General features: G+C 51.6%; 1 protein-coding gene across 8 annotated transcripts; it reads right to left on the reverse strand.

Annotated features, from left to right (window-relative positions):
- Positions 1-540: 540 nt before the first annotated feature.
- On the reverse strand, positions 541-27,355 carry tinagl1 (tubulointerstitial nephritis antigen-like 1). 8 transcript variants are annotated; one of them, XM_029248273.1, is made up of 16 exons: positions 27,268-27,355; positions 26,338-26,632; positions 26,125-26,262; positions 25,375-25,542; positions 17,099-22,625; positions 14,119-14,432; positions 11,834-11,900; positions 9,110-9,202; positions 8,912-9,026; positions 8,106-8,229; positions 7,853-8,003; positions 7,560-7,746; positions 7,309-7,354; positions 5,602-5,725; positions 3,397-3,442; positions 541-3,307 (listed from the first exon to the last, which is right to left on the reverse strand). In XM_029248273.1, exons 6-16 carry the CDS (start codon positions 14,414-14,416, stop codon positions 3,125-3,127), a joined length of 1,434 nt encoding a protein of 477 aa, XP_029104106.1. In that variant the 5' UTR covers positions 14,417-14,432; positions 17,099-22,625; positions 25,375-25,542; positions 26,125-26,262; positions 26,338-26,632; positions 27,268-27,355; the 3' UTR covers positions 541-3,124. The 8 variants fall into 8 exon arrangements, with proteins under 8 accessions (XP_029104106.1, XP_029104111.1, XP_029104109.1 ...); XM_029248278.1 differs by lacking the exons at positions 26,125-26,262; positions 26,338-26,632; positions 27,268-27,355 and adding an exon at positions 15,407-15,783 and having other exon boundaries at positions 25,375-25,668; XM_029248276.1 differs by lacking the exons at positions 26,125-26,262; positions 26,338-26,632; positions 27,268-27,355 and having other exon boundaries at positions 17,099-20,665; positions 22,392-22,625; positions 25,375-25,664.
- Positions 27,356-27,481: the final 126 nt, after the last annotated feature.

Consider the following 27,481-nt stretch of genomic DNA (forward strand, 5'->3'; position numbering starts at 1 on the left):
AATCAATCATCAATCACTTAAATTATCCCCAAGTGCTCATTTTAGCACGTGCGTCGATACTTTGGGATCCCAATCGGCTTCATGGGAACAGGAACTGAGTCGAGTGCGACGGGCCCTGTCGGCCGCTAACGTTAATGTTTTGTTTCTTCCACATTGGTATGTTGTCCTGTTATTACTGCGCCTTCCTGGAGCTGCGTACCAGGCTGTTCTCTGGAACAATGACGCAGTTTCAAAACCAGGCAATCATGTCTCCTGTGTGTTTTTTGGACCCTGAGGCACATCTTAAAGTGGAAGAGGACGTAAACAAAGAGACAGGGCTAAATGCGCGAGAGGACAGCGCGACACCACTAAGCGTTTCGCTACCACTGACAGCAGTTCTCCACTTGGCGGCACCTTCGCTGCTTCCCAACGTGGTTAAGCAGGTAGAGACACCATCAGGATTTTGCCTGTGTTTGTCCACCAGGCAATTGGTCCAGACAGCAGCCAATCAACACACAAATACAAAGGCAAGAGCCAATCAGTCAGCATTTCAAGCAGGCATTGGTTTGTATGGTTTTATTTATTGTGTGACAGGGAGGAAATTTGCGGTGCTTTGGTGTATTGAGTGCACATCGGTCACTGAAGAGGCAGATGAAGCTACCTCACAGAAGGCATGAGTTGTGAAAGTAATCCTTTACGAATTTTTCTTTTACTAATATGCAAATAAACGATTTCAGTATTATGAGAGCTAAACAGCAAAAAAAAAAAAAAAAAAAAGCACCGGAGCAAGGAGGCCTCCGCCTTGAGTTAGAGATGCTCTTTGTAGCACATGAGATGTGCTCGTCCACAAAGAAATCCACACCTAGTAACAAAAGCTTGACACCTTTGGCTTGGGGTTGAGGCAGGACGCGGGGGAACGTGTTTCCTGCCTCTGACGCCGTTCCGCCAAATTTCTCCTCGCCTGGCTTGGAGCTAATCGCTGGTCTTGCGCGCAACCATTGATCCTTACCCTCTGCTCCAACTTACCCTTAAAAGGGAGCGATTGTCTGAATGACTGTGCCAGAGGATGGTCCATTAGTGAAGCAAGCGCTCAAAGTGATGACCTTGTGCTTTTTATAGAGGCAGGACCCCCACCCTTCGTTGCGTAGCAGTTTCTCCATTTGTCACTTGCTTTGGATACATTTAATTTAGCACCACTGAGAACCTGCACTAAACAAGGTAAAGTGGATATTAGATTTGAAATGATTAAACAAATGTACATTAAATAAAAGGAAAAAATGGCAAACAAACCATCTAATACACTCCCATCTCTAGTCTGGTCAGGGTTACACGAGACAAAGGTGAAATTCTGCCTGTGGGGCAGTAGCTTATTGAACTAAAACAAGTGATCTGAGAAGGATTCCATGAAAGCTAACTTGTCACTGATGTAGGTGGTCACGTAAAGTAATTCTGATAAATATCCATTTTTTCCGAACGTATCGTTAAAATGCCACATCGTTGATCTCCATGATCCTCACTGGACCCAAACTAAGGAGACGCAGCATCGTCTGAGCAGTCAGAGCAGAGCAGTTTTTGACCGCACTGACAAATGTCATAAACCTTCACCTCCAGAGGACTTTCGGCAGTGAGGGAAAACTTGGAGAAAATTTGATGAAATGAAGTCCGAGAGGGAGAAGGAAATAGATTGGGGTCCTACACCCTAATCTATGCCACGCCGAAAGCCACGTTCTCTCCTCGATTCCACAACAATCTGTTTTCTCGATTCTAGGAGAAACACCTTCAAAGCTGATGGGAAGGAAGGAAACAGGGGCCAACTGAATGGGAGGGGGACTCCAGAGGACTTAGAGCATTAGAAGTCTTACAACAACAGCAGAGCACTCATATCTGAGCGGGAGGGAGAAAAAAAAAAAAAAAAAAAACACCATTTTCCAGGAACTTAAATAGATTAAGACTATAATACAGTGTCGGTGAACCCTTGACCTGCCTGGGTCGGAATTCAGCAGTTAGTCACGTGCGGCGTTTGATCAGTCGATCCATGAACATCAGTCCTAGGACTGTGGTCCGTTTAACAAATGAGTAGACAAAGGCAGACAGACATCAGTTGGAAAAAGAAGCTGTACTGATGTCCTGTCAACATGATGTGGAAAAGACCGGCACCGGACTTTGAAATTTGGGGTTTACGCCATTCTCTGGTTAGGGCGATGCAAAAAAGACGAAGGAGACACGTTACACTGACGTTTTGATGCCGTTCAAGCCACTCGCACGGGTGTTAGTCTCTTGCTCGCAGCCCTTAACCGCAAACTCTAAGACACACTAGCATTAACCAGAGGGAATGGTCCCAAACACACGATCCAGTATGTTATGGTTAGCAGGTCGCTAGCTACTTGTCGCTACGCTCGGTGGCGGTACAGGAACATCTGTCTTGATGCAGAGCAAGACAGCTTCTTAGTATGTGTACATAACTCTCTCTTTGAAACGCATTCCAGGCCTGATCTCCTGGACCAAGAAGGGACCGCAAACCTGAAGCAGCAAGTCGACACAGCGCCACTGTTTGGCTTGGCTGCTTCCGGACCAGTTCCACTGAAGACTGGACAGAGAGGGCACAGTGTTAGAAGATACAATGTGATACAGTGATACAGCTAGCTTTGGATCCCGAAGCAGCTAATGGAGCAGGAGAAGACCTGGGGTGTCGGATACACCCTCTTGGTCCAAGGAAGCGGGGGCTCGTCGACACCCTCAGCAGGGCCTCCGTGTTGCCGTTGAAGCTCTGGCCAATCTACCAGGAGCTGGTCTCTACAGCATGCTGAGATGAGCAGGAGAAGAGGGAGCGTGGGAGATCCCCGCCATCAGGAAGAAATGAACCAAAAGAGCAAAAACCGGTCTCGTCCTGTCCATGATCTACAGTGGCTGCAAATATCACAAAATAAAATAATACCGTAAAAAAGGCACGTAAGAGTCTGAGAGCTGAGCAGACGTGATCTTTGGAAGAGCAAGTCCTGAGGCGTGTTATTGCTGAGTCCTGAAGGCAGCAGTCCAGTCGAGGAGCCTGTATCCCCGACTGAGATTACACATCTGAACCCAGGGGTTGCGGTGAGCATGCGCCTCCCGCCGCACCCCCAGGCTGGGGCTTCTTCAGAAAACCCCTCTACTGGCGCTGGTGGTGCTGGCGGCGGCGGCGGTGGTGATGGTGGTTGCTATGCATGTCCTCCATGGTGACGCGGCCCCAAACGCCGATGACGAAGGCCTCGATCTGGCACTCGTTCTCCCCGCGGGCGATCCGGAAGAAGCCGTCCTCCCCCCAGTTCTTCCCCCAGGAGTTGGCGGCGATCTGCAAAAGGGACGAGGCAGGAGGGTGGTTTCAGGGACTCGGAGAAGGGTTTTGGTGAGCACACCGCCTCCCGCATTTACAGCGCTTACCCAGTACTTCCGCATGTGTCCGTTGTAGTCCCTGTCCTCGCCCCATCTGCAAGAGGCCAGGGAGACGTGTTAATGCATGTTTCTCCTTCGGTCTCACTCACGAGGGGAGCAGCAACCACGAAGTGGTCTTTAATTCAGAGACGACTGAGGAGAGATGGATCTTATGGACCCTCTCGTGAAACGACATGTGTCACTCTCCAAAATTTACCAGCGCCACTGACTGTTGGCTGATGTCGGTCATCACCTCCTGAGCCACACCTGTCTCACATCTCCAAATGGACCAGCTTTCTCTTTTGGCCGTTCAGCTGCCTTGGCTTCCCTCGCTCTCCTTCCCCTCTCACGAAACCGCTCTGGTTTCTGCCTCTACTGGCTGCTTCCCACAGATTCCCAGCATGCCTCAGTTCTGTTTGCCTCCTGTGTCGGGGGCCTGGTGCAGCGATGCTCCCTATCTTGAGCCTGAGACCGGAATGCTGAAATTGGCGAGGCTCCCTAACCCCGGGGTTTATGTCACGAAGTGCTGGTACCGACCCCTTCCAACATAGGTTCACATTTCAGGAAAACACCAGAAAACACAGCTGCACAAATAACACTAAGTAAACAGGTGGTGGATCACAAGTCCAGACCTTTCCAGGGCCCAGTTGGGCCACGCTGGAGCCCACTTTGTCCCCCTGACACCGAAAACAATGGCAGAAAAATCCCAGACCGGCAGTCCTGCAGCGCTGGATGTGGGATCAGCGGGTCAGACAGCGGCGCTTCCACTACAGTGGACACCTATGCGCCGTCCGCAAACTTTCCCAGGCCCCTGGCTTAGTGGACCACGGAGCGGTGGGATTTCCACACTGCAAACACTGCGCCCAATCCCGACCCCCCCCAACTCGAAACGCAGAGCCCACCTGGCGGAAGAACTGCAGCGTCAGCGGGGAGAGCGGGTTTGAGGACAGAGACACGTATAGTACAGACAGACGGATGTGGAAAAATACTTCACGCGCACTCACACACACGGAATTGGTCCTTCTCCACCACGGGCCCTACACAGCCCACTCCTAGTCGGTGTGATGAGGCCCTTCCACAGTAATCCTCCCTCCAGCTCGCTGCTCAGGTCTCTGGATCCATGTGGACTCTAAAATGACAGTCCATGTCCCAAACCAGCGGCGCCTTCCTGGGGTCTGACCACGTCCAGCAGCACAGCTGAAAACGGCACCTTCTCCTGCTCCAGACTACACTCTGTGCGCCGACAACGTGCTTACGGTAGAGTCTCTGCCGTCCAACCTAACTGGGAACGCAATGCGGAACCACGAGCAACATGACCTGTATTTGGAAATATTAAAAAGAAAAGTCTATACGCAGCCATGTGATTTACACCAGTTTACACTGTGGTATGTGACGAAGCGACTGTACTCAAGAATCACGGGTGTGTATCGAGATCTCTCTTCCTGCTGATATAACGCACGTGACATGAACGGGAACATGGGAATATTTAGCACCACTCCCACTGTGTACACCTGCATGGTAAACGTAAAGGTAAAAGTACACGATTCACACGTGACATTCCGGGTCATGTCACTGACGTGGAGCTGCTGTCTCTCGGTCTCTGTCCTCTGATGTCTGGACGCCCACAAAAGTATTTGTTCTGTCACATGTCATGATTTCAGGGGTGACAACTGAAGGGGAGGATGAAATCAAAGCAAAGTGCTACTGCGCGGTGTGTTACTCAAGGGTACAACACTTGTGCTGCTTCTGGGCCTTGAACCCGCAGCCAGACTCTGTCCTCAGTGGACCATAGTTTACAGAACATCAAATATTTATCAGAGACAGCAGGTGGACACACTGTGGAAACATGCTTAGAGCCCAGGTGTGTGATGGGGGGATCGACGGTGGACTGTATGGCGGAGGACGTGCCGAAGGAGGGACTCCGAGGAACGGATCTAGGTGTGGCGTCTGTCTGGCAGGATTTTTGTGGTGGATGATCACAGAGTGGGTGTGTCCGATCGTCTGGTGTTCTGCTTCGTGCAGCCTTTGATCGCTCTGGGTGTGTGCGTGCGTGCACGCGCAATGTGGGTATTTGCTCATCTCTGCCAGCTCTGCTCCTTGTTCTCTATAGTTGAAGACTAATGGCCCGAGTTTCACCCGGTGTGGGCAATGACACACACACATACACACAAAGGGACACGCAGTGTGGCGCTGCGGAGCGGACATGGCTCGTACCCGGTGATCCTGACAGAGTGGGTGCCGTGTTTGCGGAAGTGAGGTTGCTTGTGAAAATTGACGTTCGTGTGCCTGTAGATCCCACTCTTGTAGATGAAGAAGTCCTCGTGCACCTCCAAGATCGCTGTGGGACACACACAGACAGACACACGGAGAAAACACACATCTTTTGAGCCCTACAGCTATGAAGAAGCACACCTTGATCAGTGACCACAGGATGACATGACATGATACACAAAGGCTTTCCAGGAGCTACAGGACAACACGTGGTTGAGACGCTGCTGGACAAATACACCGGTAAAAGTAAGAGTTACACACTGACGAAGTGCGGAACCCTAATATTAGGTGAGAATGCGGTGAATGTAGAGTGGGGAACACACACGGGTGTCAGCAGGAATTCCTGATTTTTGTTCCACATGTTCATGTGTGGAGCAGCACAGCGGAGACGCATGTTAACCATAAAGAAGGGTTTGCGGTCAGAGGCGCGGTCCGGGGCATCTTTCTTGAACACGAGTACAGGAAGGAACGCTGAGACAGTGCTCGGCAGTGTTCGGATCTGACCTCCTCCCCTACTGACTTTGGCGTTTCCCACATGTTCATTCTGGGTACGAAGGGGCGCAGTCAGAGGATCTGCATCAGTAAGTGGGCTCTGCTGTAACGGCGCGCAGGACCGCGGTCACTTCTAACTGGCATATCCCCACAGTGGCGGTGAACACTGACTCAGAGTAGACACGTAAGACCGTTACACTGGCTGGATTAGGAGGGTGTGAGACCCCCGGGTAGGCACTCGAAGACTCCATAAAGGCCTGGAAAGGAACGGGATAGAACAGAATAGAAAGGAACAAAACTAGATTCAGTGGAACGGAATGCGATGGGATGAAATGGAACTGGATTGAATGGAATGGGACGGGACAGCATGAGACGGAACAGGAGAGAACGGCTCTTCTTACAGTCAGGGACACGAGCTCACAGAACCTGGCTGCCATGGAGGTGGAGGAAGCCACAGTGTTCCTTCTCTTCATTGACCTTCACCCCTTAGAGGTCGGAGGGGAAACCCTGATGCAGGGGCTCTGAGACCACAAGCTGCTGACCGTGAACTTGGACCAGGTGAGATGAGCTGGGAATTAAAGACCCGCCGCTGATCGCTCACCAGGGCGAGGGTTCACACGCCACCGAGTGGGACACATTCCAAACCTGGCACTTGACTGTGTCCCAGCTGAGAGGACCCAGTGACTGTGGACCGAAGGTATGTCGGTATTCATTAACTGAGTAACACGTTTACTGATTAGCTTCCCACAAAGGAAGTGAAAGAGTCTTTCGGCCACAGAAGCATTTGCCAAGCCGATGCGTTTGTCGAAAGTGACTCACAGCATTACCTCTTCATGCAGCGTGGTATTTTACTAGAGTATTTCAATGTATTCAGGGTATTACAGCAGGGCTCCAAGTGGAAATGGAACTGGAAGCTATCAGGGGACAAGGTTATACCCTTAACTACTGTGTTACAAGATGGTAAAGTACCCTGTGACCTCAGGACCCCAGTGGGACAAACCAAGGTGACTCGGGTCAGAATGAGTAGCCAACCAGCAAGGACACTGTCCAGAGCGATGGATAGAACCAGAGATGCAGAATGCTACATTATAACCAACGAAACACACACACGCACACACAGAGAGAGAGAGAGAGAGAGAGAGAGAGCACTGTCTTTACCTTGCACTGGTCCATTGTCCATTATCTCCCTCATGATCTCCTTTTCCTGTGGGGACAAGAACAGCGAAAACGCGGGCAGTGATGCGACCACGGCAGAAGAGACATGCAGACAAATTATGTTTGTGTTTCTCGGAATGCTGGACGCCAACACAGCGACCGGGAGCGATGCCTTGAAATGAAACTCATTGTGTGCTTTCTGAACCCCAGTGTGTGCTTGGGGATGCGCGGAGCGTGTGTTGAGGAACACTCACGCTGGAGGACAGCCTGTAGGGCGGAGTGGACTGGTAGATGTCGTTATGGTAACTGTAGGGGTTCGGGCAGTGGCGGGTGGCCTGCCTCTTGCCCCGCCCCACGGACCGACTCTGCATCATGCAGCGGACGGTCTCCGCGGGGGTTTGCTGGGGGGGCGAGAAGGGATAGCACTCCTCTGTCACCACCCTGGGAGGGAAGGAAGGGAGACGGTAGGGGTGTCGCAATGAACAGAGACTAGCGGAGAACATGTCGAGAATCACGTGTGTTTCTGCAGCGGTGGAAAGTGTCGTACCCTCGGCGCCGCAGGTACCACCAGGCACCGTCGATCCGCCCTCCGCTGCAGCCGCCCTGGTTGCGCGTGTCACAAGAAATGAGGTTCTGGGGTGACAGCTGAGGGGTCATGTGACCCATGGACTGGATGGAAATTCGGTCTGAGGCCACAGCTGGGTGACAGAGTGATGGGAGGTGGGGGGTAGAGAAGGGGTGTCAAAGAGAGCAAAGTGTGCAGCAACAAGGCTGGTGAGTGAGTGAGTGACATGACTCGCCAGCAGTAGAGAAGGCCCATGAAGCATTGCAGTTGCCCTGGTCCAGTGGCTCGTGGATCATTCCGGGCCATTTCTGACTCGCGTTGAAGTAGTGGGGGATGCCGTCCATGCCGTTCACATTCATCTGAAGGAGCGGGGGTGTGGTTGGGGACACGTTAATCATCATAATTTTTTACCGTATCAGTTTGCAGTCCTACAGCAGGAAAGGGGATTCAAACTAATGTCCTTCTCCCCTGCAAGGCGACAGCTCTAACCACTATGCCACCCTGTGCCTCTTCAGCAAGTGGTACCCAGGTGCCCTAAACTGTCTTATTTACCTGGACTTAAGTGAGCGCAGTAAATCTGCAGCAGAGCCCACTTCCTTTACCATGCTTGCACCTCCATTAAAGGGGTGGGGGTGTGTGTGTGTTTCACTTGGGTCACTGGGACACACAGGGAGGCTCACTAATTATCCGCGATGCATGCTGGCGACATGTGCTAACTGATCGCGCAGACAGCGCTCTTGAGCGGGGCTTTCCTCAGGGGATCTCAGGAGCTGTCGGCGCAGGTACACACACGTCGGAGTGTGTCTGAGGGTGGGGGAGAAAAAAAAACCACCTACACACCCTGAGGGGCAGATATTAAACTATTTCATCCTTTGGTATTACGTAAACCATGAGGATTACATCAACACACACACAAAGATGTGTGAGCAGTGATCCCTGGTCCCAGTGGTGTGTCCTGTATGTTGGCTGAGAGTCCAATTTGGACACCTCGTCTGTGACCGTGTGGTTGAGCGCCAGTGCGACCTGGGTTGCAAACCACACCTGGATCTCGTTCATGCTCATGATGGTGCGGGACGGTCGCTGGGTCCCCAGGCGGTAGCGCAGTCCTTCGTCCAGCGTCATGCCCCAGAACTGGCTGTAGTTCCCTGCCCGCCAGCTAGGGGGAGACAGAGGGACGTCGGTGTGTTGGTTTCGCTGCGGTCCTCGAAGTGAGTCGGAGCTGCGCCGGTACACTCTTACCCATAATTCCCCGAGTTGATGGCCTGGATCATGTCGTTCTCTATGAGACAGGCATGCTGCTCACACTCCCAACGGCCGGTGCTGCTGCATGTGCTGGTTTGGAGGGACATGAGGGGTGGGGGACAGTAATGGACACACACTGAGTTGTGAAGCAACTGTGAACAAAGGGCAAAAACAGTGTAAAAAAATACTAGACACAGAGCTGTGAAGAGAGAAAGAAGTCAGCGAAGTGGGGAGGAGGGAATGGGCTCCTGCCTGCTCCTTGGCACGGGTGCGAGAGAGAGGATGGGAGCAGAACACAGACAGACGGACAGCGGAGAGCAAGGGCCACGAGCGCTCGCCTTTTAAGGACGCGGAGCCTCAAAAAATGTCCATTTTTAGTCACAGGAACTGGGTAGCGAGTGGCAACTGACAGCAGCGGATATTTTCTACATTCAGCGGGAAGCGCAGAGTGGAGCAGTGCAGGGGGTGGGGTGGCTGGTCTGTTTATCCGACAGATAAAACACACACACACACACACACACACACACACACACACACACACACACACACACACACACACACACACACCGAGCCAGAGAAATGACAACCACACGGACATGGAATTGCGACATCCAGTTTCAGAGCTAAGTTTATGGATGGCGGAGGAGGAGCTGCACATGCTATGATGAACTCTGACAGCTGTCAATCAAGCGGACCCCAACCTCCCTCAGCGGATACAAATGAAACCGCACGCCGTCCAGCATCCCCTGCTCCTCACGCTCCGCGGGTTTGCGCTCACAGCTCATCAAGGCTGCATTTTACAAGCAGCACACGGCACGGTAAAATTAGCACCGGCGCTGTGACCTCAGCCATGGACCGGAGGATGAGAACTTCCCAGTGCAGGGAGGTCACGTCAATGCCGGAAAGGTGACCCGATCAAGGTCACGGTGAGAAACACATCTGTACCCTTTTCCTCAAGCGACTGTCACCCGGTCACACAGCTGGGTCATTTTTACTGTATCAGTTAAGGGTTAGAAGCCCACCAAGGGAAGTGCAGCAGGGATTTGAACCCGGGACCTTGTGATCAGGAGTCAACAGCTCTGAGCGCTACTAAGGAGGAGAACCTGCGGCCACGGAGCAGCAGGCCATGGCGGCGTCCACTGGAGCGGGGCTCTGCTACAGAGCTGCTGAGCAATCGCTCGGGTGTTTGTGAAGAGCTCCTCACATTCCCGAGATGTTCTCGTCCAGCCCTGACGTTTGTCCCCCCCCCTCCGAGGAGTGTGAGGGAATGGAAGCAGCATGTGAGAGGAAGCGATAAGGAGCGGGAGATGAAGCCGGGCGCGGTGGCAAGACCACAGGACACTGGGGCGGGAGGACATGGACTCTGTTGAGCCCTGTGTGTCCGTGGGTGTGGAGAGGGGAAATGAGCATGAAGGGTAGGGCGAGCGTGTGCGTGTGTGTGTGTGTGTGTGTGTGTGTGTGTGTGTGTCGCGCGCACTAAGGTGTGGAATGTCTACAACCTGTGTTTCACACAGGAAGCAGGGAGGAGAGCATAAGGTGGTGGTGGTTCAGCAGGGAGTACAAGAGGGAGGGGGGGCTCCTTCAGGTCACTTTTTCTCAGGCCCTCCAGCCTATTTTTAGTCATCGGGGGGTGCGTCCACTGAGTGTGTACACTGTGTTTCAAAGGCAGTGACCGTGGGGGGGATGAGGGGTGGGGCAAGTGAGCACGTAGACGTCAAGGTGAAGTCAACTGGGACATCGGTGATTGTGCCTTTGCTGATTGATTCCTCTGATTATAGCTTTCCTCACGCACACACACACACACACAGAATGGCGGGGTGTGGGGTGACACTGGTCACATGGGTCCCACTTGACCATGTCTTACAAAAGCTGTGGTTTGCTGCCGTGGGAACCTGATCCAACACCCCAGCTCAGGTGAGAATTTCTGCTTTCAAAGACAGGAAATGGTAGCGATGGGGACTCCTCCACTCCCTGGTAGGTAGGTGTGTGTGTGTGTGTGTGTGTGTGTGTGTGTGTGTGTGTGTGAGAGAGAGAGAGAGAGACACGCCATCACACTACAAGGGCATCAGTGCTCTGATGATAAAAACAAAGTAAACAAAGCAGAACAGGTGGGGAATATGAACTGCAGCATTCGACCAGCAGCTGAAAGCCAGTCATTATCGGCGAAACAAAGCACGGTCATTAAAACGCCGGCCAGAGTTCCACCATGACCACGTGGGCACGTGTGTATACACAGCCGCCGGCACACACAGGGCTGAGTGTGTGAGCGGGAGGTTGCCGAGCCTCTTCCAAAACACTGCAAACTCGTCGTTCGACATGGCGTGTGCCTAACGTAGAGAGGAATTCTGGGTAATCCCAGCAGGTGGCATACTGGTTAGAGGTGTCGCCTTGGGACTCGGGTTCCGGGTTCGAGTTCCACGTCCTGCTGCAGGAGGTACTTAGCCTGAGCTGACACAGTAAAAATTCCCCAGCGGTATAAAGGGGTAAATCAGTGTAAGTAGCTTAGCGCAGTGCGTTGGTTTTGGAGAAAAGCTGCAGCGAAAGGAATAAACGAGAAGGTGACGCGTGACAGACACACACACACACACACACACGGACACTCCTTGGTGAGTCACGAGCCATTCTGAGGAACACACAGAAAGACACAGTGTGGGGAAGGAAGGTGAACAAAGGCGAAGGACACAGATATTGAGCTGAGGCTGGGAGGAGAGCGGGACTCACCACAGGTTGCAGTTCTCCTTGTACGTGGCTCCTGAGTGGAACCTGTGGCCGTTTCGTTCACAGGACCCTGGAAGCGATGGAAACAGAGGAGTTGAGGGCAGTGTACGGGCGAGCCCCACAGCCTGAGCCACAAAGAACCGCCTTCCCGCTTTCCGTGCTCTTTACTGCCATCTGTCGGCTCGGAGGGGGAACACGGGTCACGGCAAATTCGCTAAGCTCGAAAACGTCACAGTCGTACGCGTCTTCTGCGTAGGCCGTAGAAGAAATTAACGTTTTGTTCGTGGGCTTCAGAACCAGACCGACGCGTCGTGTCTCCAAGTTTCAGTGGTCGATAGCGACTTGACCGCAAGAAAGTAAACACGGTGATGGACTCCCTCACTCCGACACGTGGCACTGCAAGGGTTAATGAGCGCTCCCTTAGCCGCATGTGGGCCACGTGCTCGCGGAGCCCCAATAATCCAGCGCTGGAATGTCTTCCTGGCTTTCCTCTTGTTTCTCCCCGAGAACGAGGGCTCCCGTCACGCCTTAGAAAGCTTAATTAGCCCTTGTGACATCAGCTGGTTACCAGCAGCCTTTGCAAACACCAACAGCAGAGGTAGGAGCTCAAAGAAACATTTCCAGGTGTGTGTCTGTGTGCGTGTGGTGCTGCTATGAGGGACGAGAGCGATTCATTTACGGCATCCATGTGTCGGTGCAGGCCAGGTGATGGAGATCATACTGCAGCCAATCACGGTGAGCGATCGGTGTCCCGAGCAGCCAATCACAGTCCGCAGGAGGACCCGTCATGTCCCGCATGGCAGTTTCTCGGTCCACATCTTGCTCCAGTGTTTCCTGTCGGGTTTCCTGGCACTAATGTCCCATTTCTCCAACCGCGTTCTTACTTTTACGGCTCAACGTTACAAGATCACGCGGGACAGCGAAATGGCCCCTTTCGTACCTGGTTGAGTTAACAGAGCCGCCCCACCCTGCCCCCGCCTGCTCTTAGCAGGGTCGTTTTCACGTTGGCGCAGCTTCCTGGACATTCCTGAGTCTCCCTGAATGAACCGGCTCAGTGGCCGTGTGAGACCTCAGCTGCTTTTCTGCCTCAGTGGCTTTTCTCGCATCGCTCACAGGTAAATCGAGCTCAGGTAACACTCGTGTGTGTGTGTGTGTGTGTGTGTGTGTGTGTCAGTGCGTGCATGTGAGCTTTTGAATGCTCCAGGGAGGGACAGCACTGCGCAGACAGGAGCCCCGTGTGACAGGTATGAGTCAGGTCCCTGTCCCCTCCTAGTACAAATAGCCCCCCTGGGGGGACGGGGGGGGTCTAACGGGCACATACCTGTGCTGACCCCTCCCAGTCTGGCCTCTTGCCCCCACAGCATTGCTCACATTCTTCTCCCTTGTCTCTTTTCTTCTGACCTCCCCCACTGCGCTGCTCTCCCACAGCCTGACAGCCTGACTCTTCTCCAGACGTGTGCTTCTGGGCCCAGCGACTCTGAGTGCACGCTGAGTGTGTGTGTGTGTGTGGTGCTGCCATGAGGGTCCCGCTACGGTCTCTCTTTGCTCTCTCTCTGGGGTCCCATTACTGTGGTTCAGGTCATCGGCCCTGTCCATCGATGTGGGACATGCCACGGTCGGTTGTATGATAACCTCACTATTAGCCTTGTAGCTAAATACCACCAACAAAATGGGCACTGGGTGGCGTAGTGGTCGGAGCTGCCACTTTGTACTCAAAGGACACAGGTTTGAATCCCACCTCCTGCTCCTTGATGAAAGTACTTAGCTTGAACTCTCACACGCGCGCACACACACGCAGACTGAAACTGCTTGTCCCAAGTGCAGTTGCGGCAAGCTGGAGCCTAATCCGACAACACAGGGCGTAGGGCTGGAGGGGGAGGGGACACCCAGGACAGGACGCCAGTCCACACCCGAAGCGGGACTCGGAACTGCAGACCCACCAGAGAGGAGGCACAGGCCAAACCTGCTGTGCCACCACACACCCTTAGCTTGAACTGATACACTAAATTTTTTCGTGCTACATAAATGGGTAAACCAGTGTAAGTAGCTTGACACTAAGTTGCTAAGTGAATAATGGTAAAAGCACCGTAAACACTCAGTCATGTCTGGCTGTGCTCTTGTGTTCTCGCATCTTGTGTGAAAGAATCGTCAATCAATCGTATGAGCCTTAACCCCGCCCTCTAATTATGCCATAGAACCTGCTGGCCAACCCCACCCCGCCTAACTCATCTGTTAGCTGCGACCCAGGTACAGGTCCAAGTCCACCCCCACCCCCACCATTGCCTTACCGATGACCGGGGGCTCGATCCCGAGACAATATCCCCAGAAGTCCGGGCAGCAGTCGGAGACGGTGCGGTTGCAGAACAGGTCGCAGTAGCAGATGGTGTCCATGTAGGGCACAGTGCACTGGTCATTCCGGCCGGGGCAGCAGCCCCCTCGCCTCTCGCAGTACGAGCCGAACGGGTCGCGGATCCCGCCGCGGTGCAGGGGGCTGTTCAGCTCTCGCCTGGTGCGGGACACACGCCTTGCCATACCCTCCCCCGCCACTAGGAGGAGCACCACAGTGACCGCCAGTAAGGACCTCATCGTTGACCTGGCCAAACTGAAATAATGAATGCAGAGAAAAGTACATTTCACAGAGGGGTTCATGGGAAATGAAGTCCGAAGCAACATCTCTAGGCCTACATTTCACTGACATTACATTTGTTTATTAAGGTGATGCTTTTCTCCAAAGCAATTTACAGCGTTAAATCTACTCACAGTTATTTACCAGTTTGTGCAGCAGGACAATTTTTACAGTATCAATTAGGGAAATTACTTGATTGAGAGTGAGATTTGAACCTGGATTCTTTGAGTGAACGGTTGATAGCTGCGGGGCCTTTAAATAAAAAACCCTAACCCAAACCCTGTGTTGCGAAGAGCTGTGGCTGTGCGGTAAAGCTACCGCGGTATTCAAAGGTCAGTGTGCACACGCTGCTTCCCACAGGACACGCAGAATAACGGCTATCGCGGCGGCGCAGCGGCCACACGGAGCTCTATCTGAGCCACAGAAGTTGCTGCTTACTGTAAACCCGATGGTCACCCGGGTTATCGGGGGAGGGGCGACTTAAAACAAACAGCTTTCCCCGAATCCCTGATCCAACCCTCGCTTTCCCAGTGGGCGAACAAAGAGGGGATCACCGGTGCTTCCTGCCCGGGACAATTGCGACAGCAGCTCAAAGCCATGCTGCTATTATTGTTATTATAATTATTACACTTCATTCACTCGACGCTTTTCTCCAAAGCAACTTACCATGTTAAAAACTACTTACAATTACAGGCCCATTGATACAGCTGGGTAATTTTATTGGAGCAATTTAGGGTAAGTACCTTGCTCAAGGGTACCACAGCTGCAGGTGAGATTCAAACCTGCAACCTTGGGCTCCAAAGGCAGCAGCTCTAACCACTACGCCACCAGCTGTTCCGCCACTTCACAGCCCCTCTCATCCGACTTTACGTTAGTGGCACAGATGGGTATTTTACCAGAAGAACCCGGCAGGGTGTTTGAGGGATGACGGTCGTCCACCTGCGGCTTACAGGTGTATTTGTGTGCAGGGGAACAGGTAGAAATTCCCTGCGCCTGTGTGGCCCCCCGAGTGCTCGCATGTCCGTGTCTTCGTCACTGCGTTCACGTGCGATCCACAGCAACAACACGCTACACGAGGATTCGTTTAAAAACGAGACGCCGTGTCTCTGCAACAAATAAAAGGTGTAAATAAAGAGAGCGACGGACGGACGGACGAATGGACAAACAAGCGAAGTCGACTCCCATTCAAGTCTCTGTCCGTCTGCTGTCCAGGCTGGGCGAGGCACAACGCTACGGCAGGTTTCCTCGAACCCTTGCGCTCCACGCGCCACTGCCTTGGGGACACAGGTTGTCGTCTCAGGTTACTCGGGGGTGGGCGGTTGAGGGGCTGGACAAAAGGAGGGGCAGCGATGACTTACATAAATAGCCTCGTTAATTACCCAGCCGCCCATCATACCCATAATGCCCCACTCCAAGTGGCATTCTGGTAAAAGTCCTTTGCTCTGCAGTTTTCTGCATGACTGTGTCTTTTGTTGGAGCATGCGACATTCCTCTTTCACACACACACTCACACAGACAGCTCTGCCTCTGCCCCAGTGAGGTTTTACACACTTTCTGACCGACCCTGCAACCTCGGCACAAAGGCCGGAATCTCCAGGCGGATGAACGCTGCACGCGCAACCGAACTGCATCCTTCGCGCGTCGCCCGATATTGTTACCCCCATCAACTGCAAATATGTCCAACGTGTCCGCTGGACGCGCCACTGTGGTCTTGGTCCTTCTGCAGGACCGTGACTGTGTCCTCTGTAGTACTGAGACCACTGGGCAAAATCAGGAGCGCAGTTCAAGCACTCTGTGCTGTTGGGGGGTGTGTGCGTGTGTGTGTGTGTGTGTGTGTGTCTGTTGGGTAGGTGGGGGGTGGTATCGCCTCCAGGGCTCTGACAGACAGGACTCACAACAGCGGAGGAAGGAGAAGTACACAGAAAGCACACATTCCGACACTTGTGTGTGTACATCAAGACTTTGTGCGTAACATGGGGGGGACTGCACAGCGGCGCAGACAGGAGGGACACACCCCCAGAGGGAGATTTCTCACACCATGACAAACACTCACTGCCTCTCTGTCACTGCAGGGAAAGTGTGGGACTCAAACCCGTAGAAAGACCCCCTGCACAGCTAGTGGGGCAGTTCAGCACCGCCTTGACTGACCCCGAACCTGAGCTGTGTGGGGATTACTGTAGAAACGAGACACACGCACAGAGGCACACACATGCACGCACACACCTGTACACCTTTTCAAAGCCTTATCTGCACACAGCACCTGCATGACTGCACTTTGACTGCCTCAATGACCTGGCAGTAAAGGAGAAGCACCGCGGTGCCAGAAACCTGCTCATACAATATAGTTCTGGAATGTTCTGCCACAACAAGCGTGCGAGAGCGGCCCGTTCTAAGGCTACTCTGGCGTGCCGCTCCCTCGCTTCAAAGTCGACCGCGATGACGAGCGGTCCAGCTAACTGGGAGTGGGGGCCTTGCACCCTGAGCTCAGGCTCTTTTAAAGAACCCCCCCCAGAGGTTTGGCTGACCTTCCCACATCCAATTCGATGGATTCCCTAACCTCTGACCGCCTCGTTGGGGAGACTGGCAGTCTGGTATGTGACACCCCCTGTTGAAGGACAAGATAAGCAGAAGCCAGTACTCACCGTCAGGAGATGTGACTGGCGCCTCCTCCCTTGGGGCTGTAATCCAGATCCAGTGGCAGAAGGTGGGTGATTTCGGGATGACGCTCCTCTGCACACACGCGCACAAACACACACACACTCTCACAGATGCGGATACAGGTGGAAATGAGCGCACCGCCAAACTCCTGCTCCCAAGGAGGCTCTGTATCATCAGTTGATCCCAGCCTGTTCTCTATATACAGCTGGCAAGAGGAGGGTCCGCCCCGCCCCCTTTCTCTCTCTCTCTCTCGCTCGCCCACCCACGCTTTCCTGCCTTCTAATCCCAGCGGCCGTTCACCACTTTCCCTTCCTCCCCGTCCCCATGTCGCTTGGCAAACACTCACCTCCTTGTCATGTTTCACCTTGCTTCCCACCCGAGGAGGAATGTGGGACGAGACCTCAACTTAAAACACTCCACTTTCTCCTCCTAGAAATCCCATTTCTCCTGACGGGATCCTAACGGCACCCCCTACTGGGGAGCAGCTTCTCCGTTTCGACTGCACGGCACCCCTCTCCTGTGTTTTATGCAAAACTCTTACGCTTGTGATTTCCCCCCTGAGCCTCAGACACACAGGGCCCTCCAGTGGCCACCTGTCAAACTGCATGTCGGGGTGGGAACGAGCGTAGTCTGACCATTAGTGCAAGCAGGGGAACTCTTTGAACACCACCAGAGGTACTGCAACCCCAAGGTCCCCGGTTCAAATCCCAGCTCCAGCCATGATACGTACTCCGACTGGCTCAAGGTATTTACCCTGAATTGATACAGTAAACACAGTTCTGCTGCGTTAATTCATTTTCCGTCACATCAGCGCAGTTAGCGGCTCCCAGCTCCCCCATCCGTTTTTGAGCGGAGGGGTCCCGTCACCCCAGACGCGGTTGGTGTGCGCCAGGAAGGCCTGGATGGGAGGTCATACAAAAAGCCACGCGAAAGTGCTGGTTTGTTTCCCTCATTGGGGGCAAGAGGGGGTTGTCTCGCCCAGTGCAAATGTCGCTGTGAGACTCTGCACGCTTAGAATGTGTTCCTGAAATATCCGGAGCAATACCTGATTGAGAGGCAGGAAGAGCCTCATAGAGGAGCGGAGTGGCGCATCGTGACGTTCAACACAAGCAGAGGCTCTGTGGTGTAGCAGTCACTGAAGGCCATTTTTTACCCACTGATACTACACTTTAGCCCTTTACACAGTAAACTTTCCCTGCAGCTCATTACTATAAAATCCACCATTACTCTCCTGTTACAAGACACCATGCGCGCTGCGTGTCCCATCGTGAAGCACGCCGGGTGATCTCTGAAGCGTATTCCAACACGTCAGCCCACGAGTCACAGCATGGGTTCAGAGCAGCAGGGAGAGCACTTTGCCAGAGGAGGCGGTACGAGGACAGTGTGAGGATAGGAGTCTCGTACTCGACGCTGGATATAGGGATGGAGGAAGGCAAACAGACATTACAGGGGGGGCAAACGCTACATTCAGCAAATATTTTAAAGTACGAAAGAGTGCAATTCCTCGTAAGCACTACTCGTATTTTCTCACGTGCGCGCGTCTGTACGCTCCGTCTCCATTCGTACAGCAGAGAGAATTCGTTTTCTGTCAGGTTTCTCGTTGGCTGCCACTTCCGTCCCATCCCACTCAGCTGCCTGTCCCGAAACAAATGCTGATTGTTACTCTGCTGAGGGGGTCTGCAGCTGCCATCATTTACCGTAATGTACCAGGGTCATGGGTCAGGCCTCGCGAACCCCCCAGACGGATCGTGAGGCACTGACTCGCACCCTGAGTCAGAGGCTCGTCACAAGAGCAGGCGCATGCAGCCCTCAGGAAGGAGGCTGAGTCACACCCTATATGCTATGTGCTCCATAGGACACGGAGCAGTGGCGCAACTCTCCTTACGGAATGCGTGGGTTGTCCTGCCCACTGCAGCCTGAGTCACGCCTTCCAGATGTTGACGTACCTCTCCCATCATTTGTGAGGAGGTGAACGAAAGGGGAACCATGTGAGAAGAAGCTTTCAAACCCATCAGCGGGGTCCCTTTTTGAGGGCTGAACACGTGAACCTGACGAATACCCACAAATGATGAAGGCCCCTCAAACAGCATGCTGTCCTCAGCCCGTCGGCTTGCCTCTGTTTTATCTCAGCCAATCAGGATTTCTCTGTTTTTGTCCAGTCAGTCAGGTCACACTGTTTTCTCACACACACACACACACACACACACACACAATCTGAAATCGCTCGTCCCGAACGGGGCCGCGGCGAGCCAGTACATCGCAAGGCACCCCAAGCAAGACTCGAACCCCAGACCCGGCCAAACCTGCTGCGCGACCCCGCCCCCCGACATTGTTTTCTCCTTAGCCAATCAGTTCTGAGAGAAAGTCACAAAGGATCAGACATGGAATCAGCAGGCAGAACAGGGCTTGCCCTTTCTCTCGAACCCCACAGCACTTCTCCGAACATGAGACAGGTGGGATGAGTGCTAAGAAATCAGACCCAACCCTCACCGTCACCCGTGTGATCGATGTAAACAAGGGCGGCAGCACAGTCTCCACAAGGGATGGCAATGAGGACAGTTGACTGGACACCGACCTGTTCCTGTGAAAAATGCGACAGGAAAATATAAAACGTGACTCAATTAGCTCAGCTGTACTGGAGCCTCTCCACACCCGCGCTCAGGAAGAACAGTAAAAAGACAGGAGAATGACTGAGACAGTAATGCCACTGACACACTTCTAGAGGGAAAAGACGTCGCGGTTTCGGCAAGGGGCGGCAGCTCAATCCAGAAGGCTGTGTGTTCCGGGCCGTCGACCTTGGCGTGAGATTCACACCGACAGCGGGCAGACAGAATCGGGAAATCTCAGACACGCAAATGCACGGTCGCCACGTGGAGCTACATTGGTGCCCCTTCCCCCACAGCGCTTTCGTCTGTCACGCATAAACACCTGACACCTTGTTGGACACCCCCCGAATGCAGCTGCCCTCCTGGGTTTCTGTCCCGCAGACAAAACATACTTGCTGCTCTGTCGACTGGTGGGAAGGAAGACAAGTTTTACCGAGCAGGAATTCGAAATGGGAGATCAGGTGTGAACTGCTAGAAATCTCGACAACCCAAACTCCCTTCACCGCTATTGCCAAGGTAACGGTTTTTTACAAAAATGTGTTCTGGAGAAACTGAAATAATATCAAATTAATTTTGCTCAAATAAGTCCTGTAAAATATTATGACTGACTGAACCCTAGCAAAGCCCCCCTCTGTCTTTCTGGAAAATGTAAGAGCTGTATTGTGGCACGTCGACTTCGTCGCTTGAAAGCGTCTGCCCAATGAATAAATGATGAGGTTGCACTTTTAGGGAGTGACCCAGTTGTAGCTACGGATGGCTCTTTACAAAGCCCGGACACTTGGAGACACACAGCGGAATCAACACGTTTGCACAAAACAACACTGTTTTAACAAAAAAAAGAAGAAAAAAAAAGGAGTTAAAGCCATTACCTGACCTACCTTCTGGGCGGACAAAAAGGTGTCAGTCAATCTGATGCCAAGGTGTCCCTGCAGCTAATAAACTCACCTAGCAAGAAGAAAGAATAGTAAAAAGTGCAAAAGAAATAAAACTGATTCTTTTATTGCAGTAGGTATACAAAACAGAAGTAGTAAGACTTGGCCAACAGATGGGATCTGTCAGAGAAACTACTTTTGTCCATTCGGGGGTCGCAGGGGGCCAGATGTGTTAGGGTTCAGAACTGCTCCATGGTTCCACTGTATTTTCCAAGATACAAAGCATTCGAAGGGCAGTAAGAGTGTGAAATCTGCCCCTTGACTGCTTTGTAGAGGTCTGGCAGCCAGGTTACCCTGAATGCTACCGCTTCCTGCACGTGAGCAACCTGCAGAACTGTTTTTGCTCAATGAGTGACACACTTCCAGAAGCTCCTGCAAAAAATTCTGTATTCAGCAAATATTGTGTTCCTCTTTCCAGAGCTTCATCATTTGTCTCGTGTCACTTGACCCCGGGTGACCAGAAGTCAGTAAGAACGGTCAGCATTAACATCAGCCGCCCCTGCTGACAGGGAGCAGCCGGGACGACCCTCCCGGGACCGACTGTTGAGGAAAGCATTGGAGGAGCTTTGGCCACACAGCCAGCCTTGGTACCTTCGATCCACACACATAACATGAACCATTGTGATAAAAACATTAAGTTGTACAACTATCCGCTTCATCTGCCAGGCAGCTAACATGAATAAAAAAACACAATCGCTGCCTTTCTAATAGCTCGATTTTGAATTGTCAATATGGAGAGACGTGCCACCTTGGACCTTGTGATGTCAGCATTTTAAACACTAATAACATGACACACAGCCAGTTTTGGGACAATCGTAACTTCACACAGGTATGTAAAAACAGAGATGGCTACGTTAGCTACATGAAGAAGGGAGGGCAGTGGCCACTACAAAGAGGATAACTGTGAAAAAGTGTGTGAGTGTGTGGGGCCCTCTTCCTCCCTCAACCCCATATGATGTCACCGTGTCAGCCCCCTGAGAGGGGGTCGCAGGTGGTCCCGACTTGTGCCGCATCTCTTCCCTGAGCACTCATGGTATCACTTGGAGAGCTGTCACACGGTCAGGTAACACCCCCCGCAATGACCTCACTGTGAACCAAAAACAGTGTAATGGCCCTAAACGACCCCTGGTGGATCTCGCGAATGAAAATGCTGCGAATGCCCCCTCGACTCCAAGACAGCATTCCCTGGAGGCAGTGTATTCTCAGTATGTCCTCAATTTTTACTTAACCTGGCAAGGGGTCCTCAGGACCAGTTTTACCCCACACCCCCCACCTCCACCCCACTTTGTCAGATCACCCAGCAATGAGTGGGCATGGTCTGGGAAGCAAGCTGCCATGGTAACATGCTGCTGGCCAAGGTAGCCGAGCGCTTTGGGACAGAATGTCACCCAGAGGCTTATGAGTCCATTTGCCAGAAGGATGAAAGGACTGCAGTCACCCATGAGGTAGAACCACTAAGGGGGCTGGGTGGGGTGGGGGGGTCAGCAGCTAGTCACAGACGCTTTTGTAATCCTTCACAGTGGTTCCGCTAATGACCTCCTCTGGTCGTCCAGCTCAGTCACTAGATCCCAGATGTGGGCCCTAGATCCCAGAGGTGTGCAGTTTTGTTCTCGATGTAAAAGTTTTTCCATTTCCTAAGGGAGCTGGACTTGTATTTCAGTCGTTTTGGTTCAGAAAGGGAGGGATTTGTTCTTAACTCCTTTCCTCTGGTGAACATTAAAAAGGCGCCACTTACGTACCAGCAGTTCCCACGTGTTCCTCCTTCCTCTGTAGCGCCACCACCTGGGCACGAGCAGAGTGACACTGGTCTGAACGAAGGTACAAGGGCACGTTTTCTCACACACATTTAAGGCTGCGGTACTTGTGCCTGACCGGGTCGGGTCAGCAGCGGGTGAGCTGTCGGCCGGAGACTCTGGAGAGCCATTGTTCCAAATGCAGACCCCTCAGAGGCAGCGCGGCGTTCTTGGGCGCCTCTGGAAAATACAGCACCGCGTTCCTTGCTGGGGTCATGCCATGGCAACCGCAGACAACAACCTCTTACTGGGTGGGGAAAAAGTGATGAAGGCGTGAGATGGGGTGCTATGCAGAGCCATTGTGCAGACCAGGGTGTGCAACGTTTAGCCCAGAGTCCTACGGATTATGGCCAGATAATTTTTCAGTTGAGACATTTAAGATTTCATATAGCACTATGATTAGTACACAAGTTTGGGCCTCGGACCATGACTGCTGTCCGTGCAGAAAGAAAAGGAGAAAAAAAAAAAAAAAAAGTCTCCTAATTATGTTATCCGCTAATATTCCATTGCTTCTTCAAAAATACAAAATTACTGTTTATTTGTGAATTATCTGATCTTGAATAATGGTAAGAACGAGAGCAATGAATAAGCTTTTTATTGTCAATTTCTAATTTTATACTTTAATTATAAAGTGCATATACTCATAAAGGTGTCATTACATTGCAGTGTGCTATAAAATGCAAAAAACACAGACCAAAAACTGGTGCATCATACAATTGCATGAAACACTATAATACTATACTTCTGCAATCATGCAAAAGTATGGCATAGTATATAAGTACTTCATGCAATCATTTTAAAAATAAACAATAACAAATTTGTTGAATAATAAAGTGGTCTTACATGTTTATTACAACTGAAATTGAAAGGATGGGAAAATGTTAATGAAAAATATTGGTGTAAAGTAAGGTTTTTAAAGATAAAGAAAATACACAAATTACCTGTTTTGAACACGGGTTAGCACAGGTAGTATACAGTATATAATAATATAAAAGTCCAGGCATGACGAAGACCCTCCGCGGTGCATCAACAGGCCCAGTGACCCTGCACTGAAACTCCCATCAAAAAGTGCAAAGGTCAGACCGCAAATGCACAGGGAACTTCCCCACCACTTGTCACCGCTGACCTCCACTTCCAGAAGCTGACCTTAGTGAAAGCATCTGCAGGATGTCAGTTCCACTCTGAATGGAGATGGGGTTGACCTGGAAGGGTGATGGTGACCAGTGCCATGAGGACACATGGCTGTAGGCGGTCCACATGGAGACAGGCCATCAGCAGGGTTGGGATGCCATGCTGTTAGCAGCAGAGGCCTTGAAAGCCAAAATGTGTCATTTCGTCGAAGGTTCACGGCCCTGGCCGCTCCTTCAGAAGGGCTTTGTTAAGGAACGAGAACACGCATTCCCGTCCTCCGAATCATTCTGCCCAAGGATGGAGAAGAACACGAAGGTCAGAAGGTAAATACCATTCTTATTAACATGGGTCGAGCCCCAGCCACATGGCTACCGCGATAATATTTGGAACACTTTCCCCCTCATCTGTGGCAAGTCACCACAGCGTCCTTCCAGCTGTGGATTCCCAGAATTCCTCAGATACACTATCGGTGCCGTCAGGGAACAATAATGGTACGGAGCGCAAACAAAAGGGGCACAAAGCCAGAGAGAAGACATAATAACGTCTGGATGTTCTCTTGCAAGGCTGGCAGGGGGTGTGGGTGCTGGCATGGAGGTTTGTGGTTTAGCACCCCGAGAGAGAGAAAAGGGTCTCCTAAATGCAGAAAACTACACGTAAAAAAAGGTGTGTATGGGCACAGAAGAAGAGCAGCTGGTGTAGTTTCTACCAGCAGCACCTACATTTCATGTGTGTGTGCGCATGGGATCATAAATCAAAGCGTATTGAAGTGGAAGTAAGGAGCTGAGGACATGTGGACATATGGTCAGAAATATGTCCTATCTCCAGGGGATGTATGCGTGCATGTGCTGAAACCAAGGCCCAGGAACCAAAGGGTCATACAGAACCTGAGAGTTTCTTCTCAAGGTCCAATAAGCAGACCAGAACAACAACCCAAGTTCTTGTGAACAGAGCTCTCGCTTTCCACTTGTTCTAAAGGATGGACCAGAATGCCTCGACACGACAGGATGCGTTCAGCTAAAAACAAACTTTGGGAAAATTACTTCATCCTTTTACATTTCGCACGGCCTCCTGGTCTCCCATGTCTCACTGTTCCACACTCTACCCCCAGCTGGAGCCCCAGATCCATTCCACATTCTGCACCAACGCTCTCAGAAAAGTCAGAATTCAGAACAACTATATTAATGAGCGAAAGGAGAAATTTAAGCAACAGAACTGTTCCGTTCTATGGGCCATTTTTATGGAAAAATGGAGCAGTGACATTAAACGCACGAGAAAATGAGTCAAATCCATTCTGATCACAGTGCCTCTGAACATAACGTCCCAAAATGAGCTCTTTCACAATGACAGCACTGTTGTGCATTTGACAATATTACCCATTTGATGCGCAGCCCTGGCTGCATTTGGACCAGCTATGACAGAGGATCACAGCGACAGACACACACTACAGGATCATAAATGAAAAGCTGTATCATTGACATCTACTGCTGATTAGTGTTGACAGCGGCACTGAAGCACTTTCCGATGAAAACATTACACATTCCTTTAGTCCCTCCATAACTGAAGGCCAAAAATTATGAAATGGGGAAAGAAGGAGGCAGCTGAAGTCAAGGCATGCAACACACAGCATGCAGAGGTCCTGAAAAGGGGAAAGGTGGCTTAGCCTACCCATCCTTTGACTAATGCCCCAAAACAAATCATAGGAGGGGGGGTTACCAAAAAGCTTGATATTGAACCAAGTAGCTAAGTCAGTTCATTAAAAAAAAAAGCTTAAAAATCCATTTCCCTCTAGACAACTTACCTTGTGTAAAAACTGCGCCAAACATTTAATACTCCCCTTTTCCTGAGGGAGCCCAGCTGTATGGTACTTTGAAGAGCAGTGTGTAAAACTTGCGGTTCATGGCTCCCTCTAATGGACAGCACAGGTAGCGCACTGGGCACACCTGCCGTGGTCCTCACAAGTAGGGTCCTGTTGACAGTCAGTAGCAAACACATTTTTCCACTTCAGGTTAAAATAAGATGACCATATATAAGAAAAATTAAGTGCAAAATAATGACCGCCCACCCCAGTAACCCAGTCATCCAGCAGGCGGTACCTGTTGACAGTGCAGGAGTTATTGACCATGGTTAAAGCACCACTAGTGTCAGTTTCCACCCCACGGGGGGGTGCGATGTCTCATATGGAGCCTTAAACTTGTCAGCAATAGGCCAAAGGATCTGAGCGAGGTGTTCAGGATTGCTTGGGCCAAGTTCACAGTTGTCAACTGTGAACTGAGTTGATGCTGAATGACACAAACTATTCAAAGAGCAGTACATAGTGTTTTATGTAGCGGAGAACATGAACAAATTGCTTTCTGTGGTGAGATAGAAGAGGAACGCCTCCAACAGACCTTCTGGACAACACACACAATTTCCATGACCTTCTGTGCACAAAAAAACGGTGTTTGTAACTGAAAAGGAAGAGTGATGACAGTGATCACAACGTGACAATAACTGAATTAGTCCATTCATTCTGACGTTCTGAATTATTACATTTGTGATTCAAACCGACCGTCTACATTTGTTTGATGTCCTCGCCAAGCCATCGGCTGGTTCCTCAAAGTACCTCACATTTAATGTCACCGACAAATGAAGGCAAGGTCTCAGCTTCGGTGCCTTTTCCAAAAGGTTTTTACGATTTCGGCAAGAACTGCAATAAAAACAAACACGTCATACGTTTCTGGGAAATCGCCTGCCATTACTTAGCCTCCGTGCCTTTACGTACCCTGGATAATGTCCAAATTCACCTCCGTGACACATGTTCTCATCTGATGATGTCCCCACCTGGGATTTCTGTAGACTAAGAGACAAGACATTTACCGCAACCAAGGCAACCTTCTCTTCTTCTCACATTGCCCATATTTAGCAGGATTTTGGGGCACCGACAGCTGTAAGGGCGAGGCTCGGCCCTGCCCGGCACCTCAGGCCGCACCGGTGGCCTCCAGCGGGACCAGCGGTCCAGTCAGCGTCCAAAAGGCCATTTTTCCCCACAACCTGCACTCCTTGCCCACACCAGACACCTAGAGGGAATAGAAATTCACAGTAAACAGGACCAGTCTTACGGTTCACATTCACGTGGACTTTCAACGCTGAGTGCATATTGCGGTTGAGAGAAACAAGCAGAAACAAGCCAGGCCTCCTCACTGTGGACAATCAATGTATGGCTGCACAGACAGAGACAACTGTCCACGTTCGACTCCTTCAGGGTACGAAACGAAAGGACCAAATGATCCTGATTGTGCTCCAAGTTCAAACACACCCGTTTCAGAAGCGCAGCAGCAGTCTACTAAACTTTTGGAGCGACTAGTGTTCTGACGAGACATTCTTCTTGTACAGAAACAAGAGAAAGGAGGACAAACGAGCTCCTGACAGACACGCTCTGCTTTCACATACCGCCTTCCATCTCTGCGCTCGCGCAGCCCCTCCGCTCTCGAGCACTGCGTGCGTGCGCGCGCGCCTCGAGCTCCGCACAGCTCGGCTCGGGCCCGTATGTGTCGCCGAGGGACGTTTTATCGTGTGAGCTGAACGGCCGTAGACGGCGTAGTGCTTCGAGAGCGAGCGGAAGCCACAGCCTACGGGCAGTTATAGCTAAAGGTTTCTTACTTTGCGTTGTTTTTATAAAATGTGATACTGTACTATACTATAGTGTACACACCTACTACTCAGGGAACGAAGCAGCGACGACAATTTAAGGAGCCCGCGCGCTCTTAGCCGTCCGCCGGAAGTGGTGACCAACGACTACCGCACCCCCCCTTCCTCTACGCGCAGCCGCCATTTTGGAAGTGCCGCGGCGGGTTCTGCAGCTTCCGGAATCCGCGGACCCCACGTACAATAATTTGTGCACGACCGTTGACAATGAAAACACGGAA

The sequence above is a fragment of the Scleropages formosus genome, chromosome 23, assembly GCF_900964775.1.
Source record: "Scleropages formosus chromosome 23, fSclFor1.1, whole genome shotgun sequence".
Classification (NCBI taxonomy): Eukaryota; Metazoa; Chordata; class Actinopteri; order Osteoglossiformes; family Osteoglossidae; genus Scleropages; species Scleropages formosus.

Bases quoted from the DNA above. Each gene is read 5' to 3' on its own strand.
- tinagl1 (XM_029248273.1), bottom strand. From the start codon at position 14,416: ATGAGGTCCTTACTGGCGGTCACTGTGGTGCTCCTCCTAGTGGCGGGG. The intron at 8,230-8,911 runs GTGTGGTTTGCA...CCGCTCCTTCAG, and splicing joins TGAGCATGAACGAGATCCAG to ATGAATGTGAACGGCATGGA. The intron at 7,355-7,559 runs GTGAGTGTTCCT...TTGTCCCCACAG, and splicing joins CCTACAGGCTGTCCTCCAGC to GAAAAGGAGATCATGAGGGA.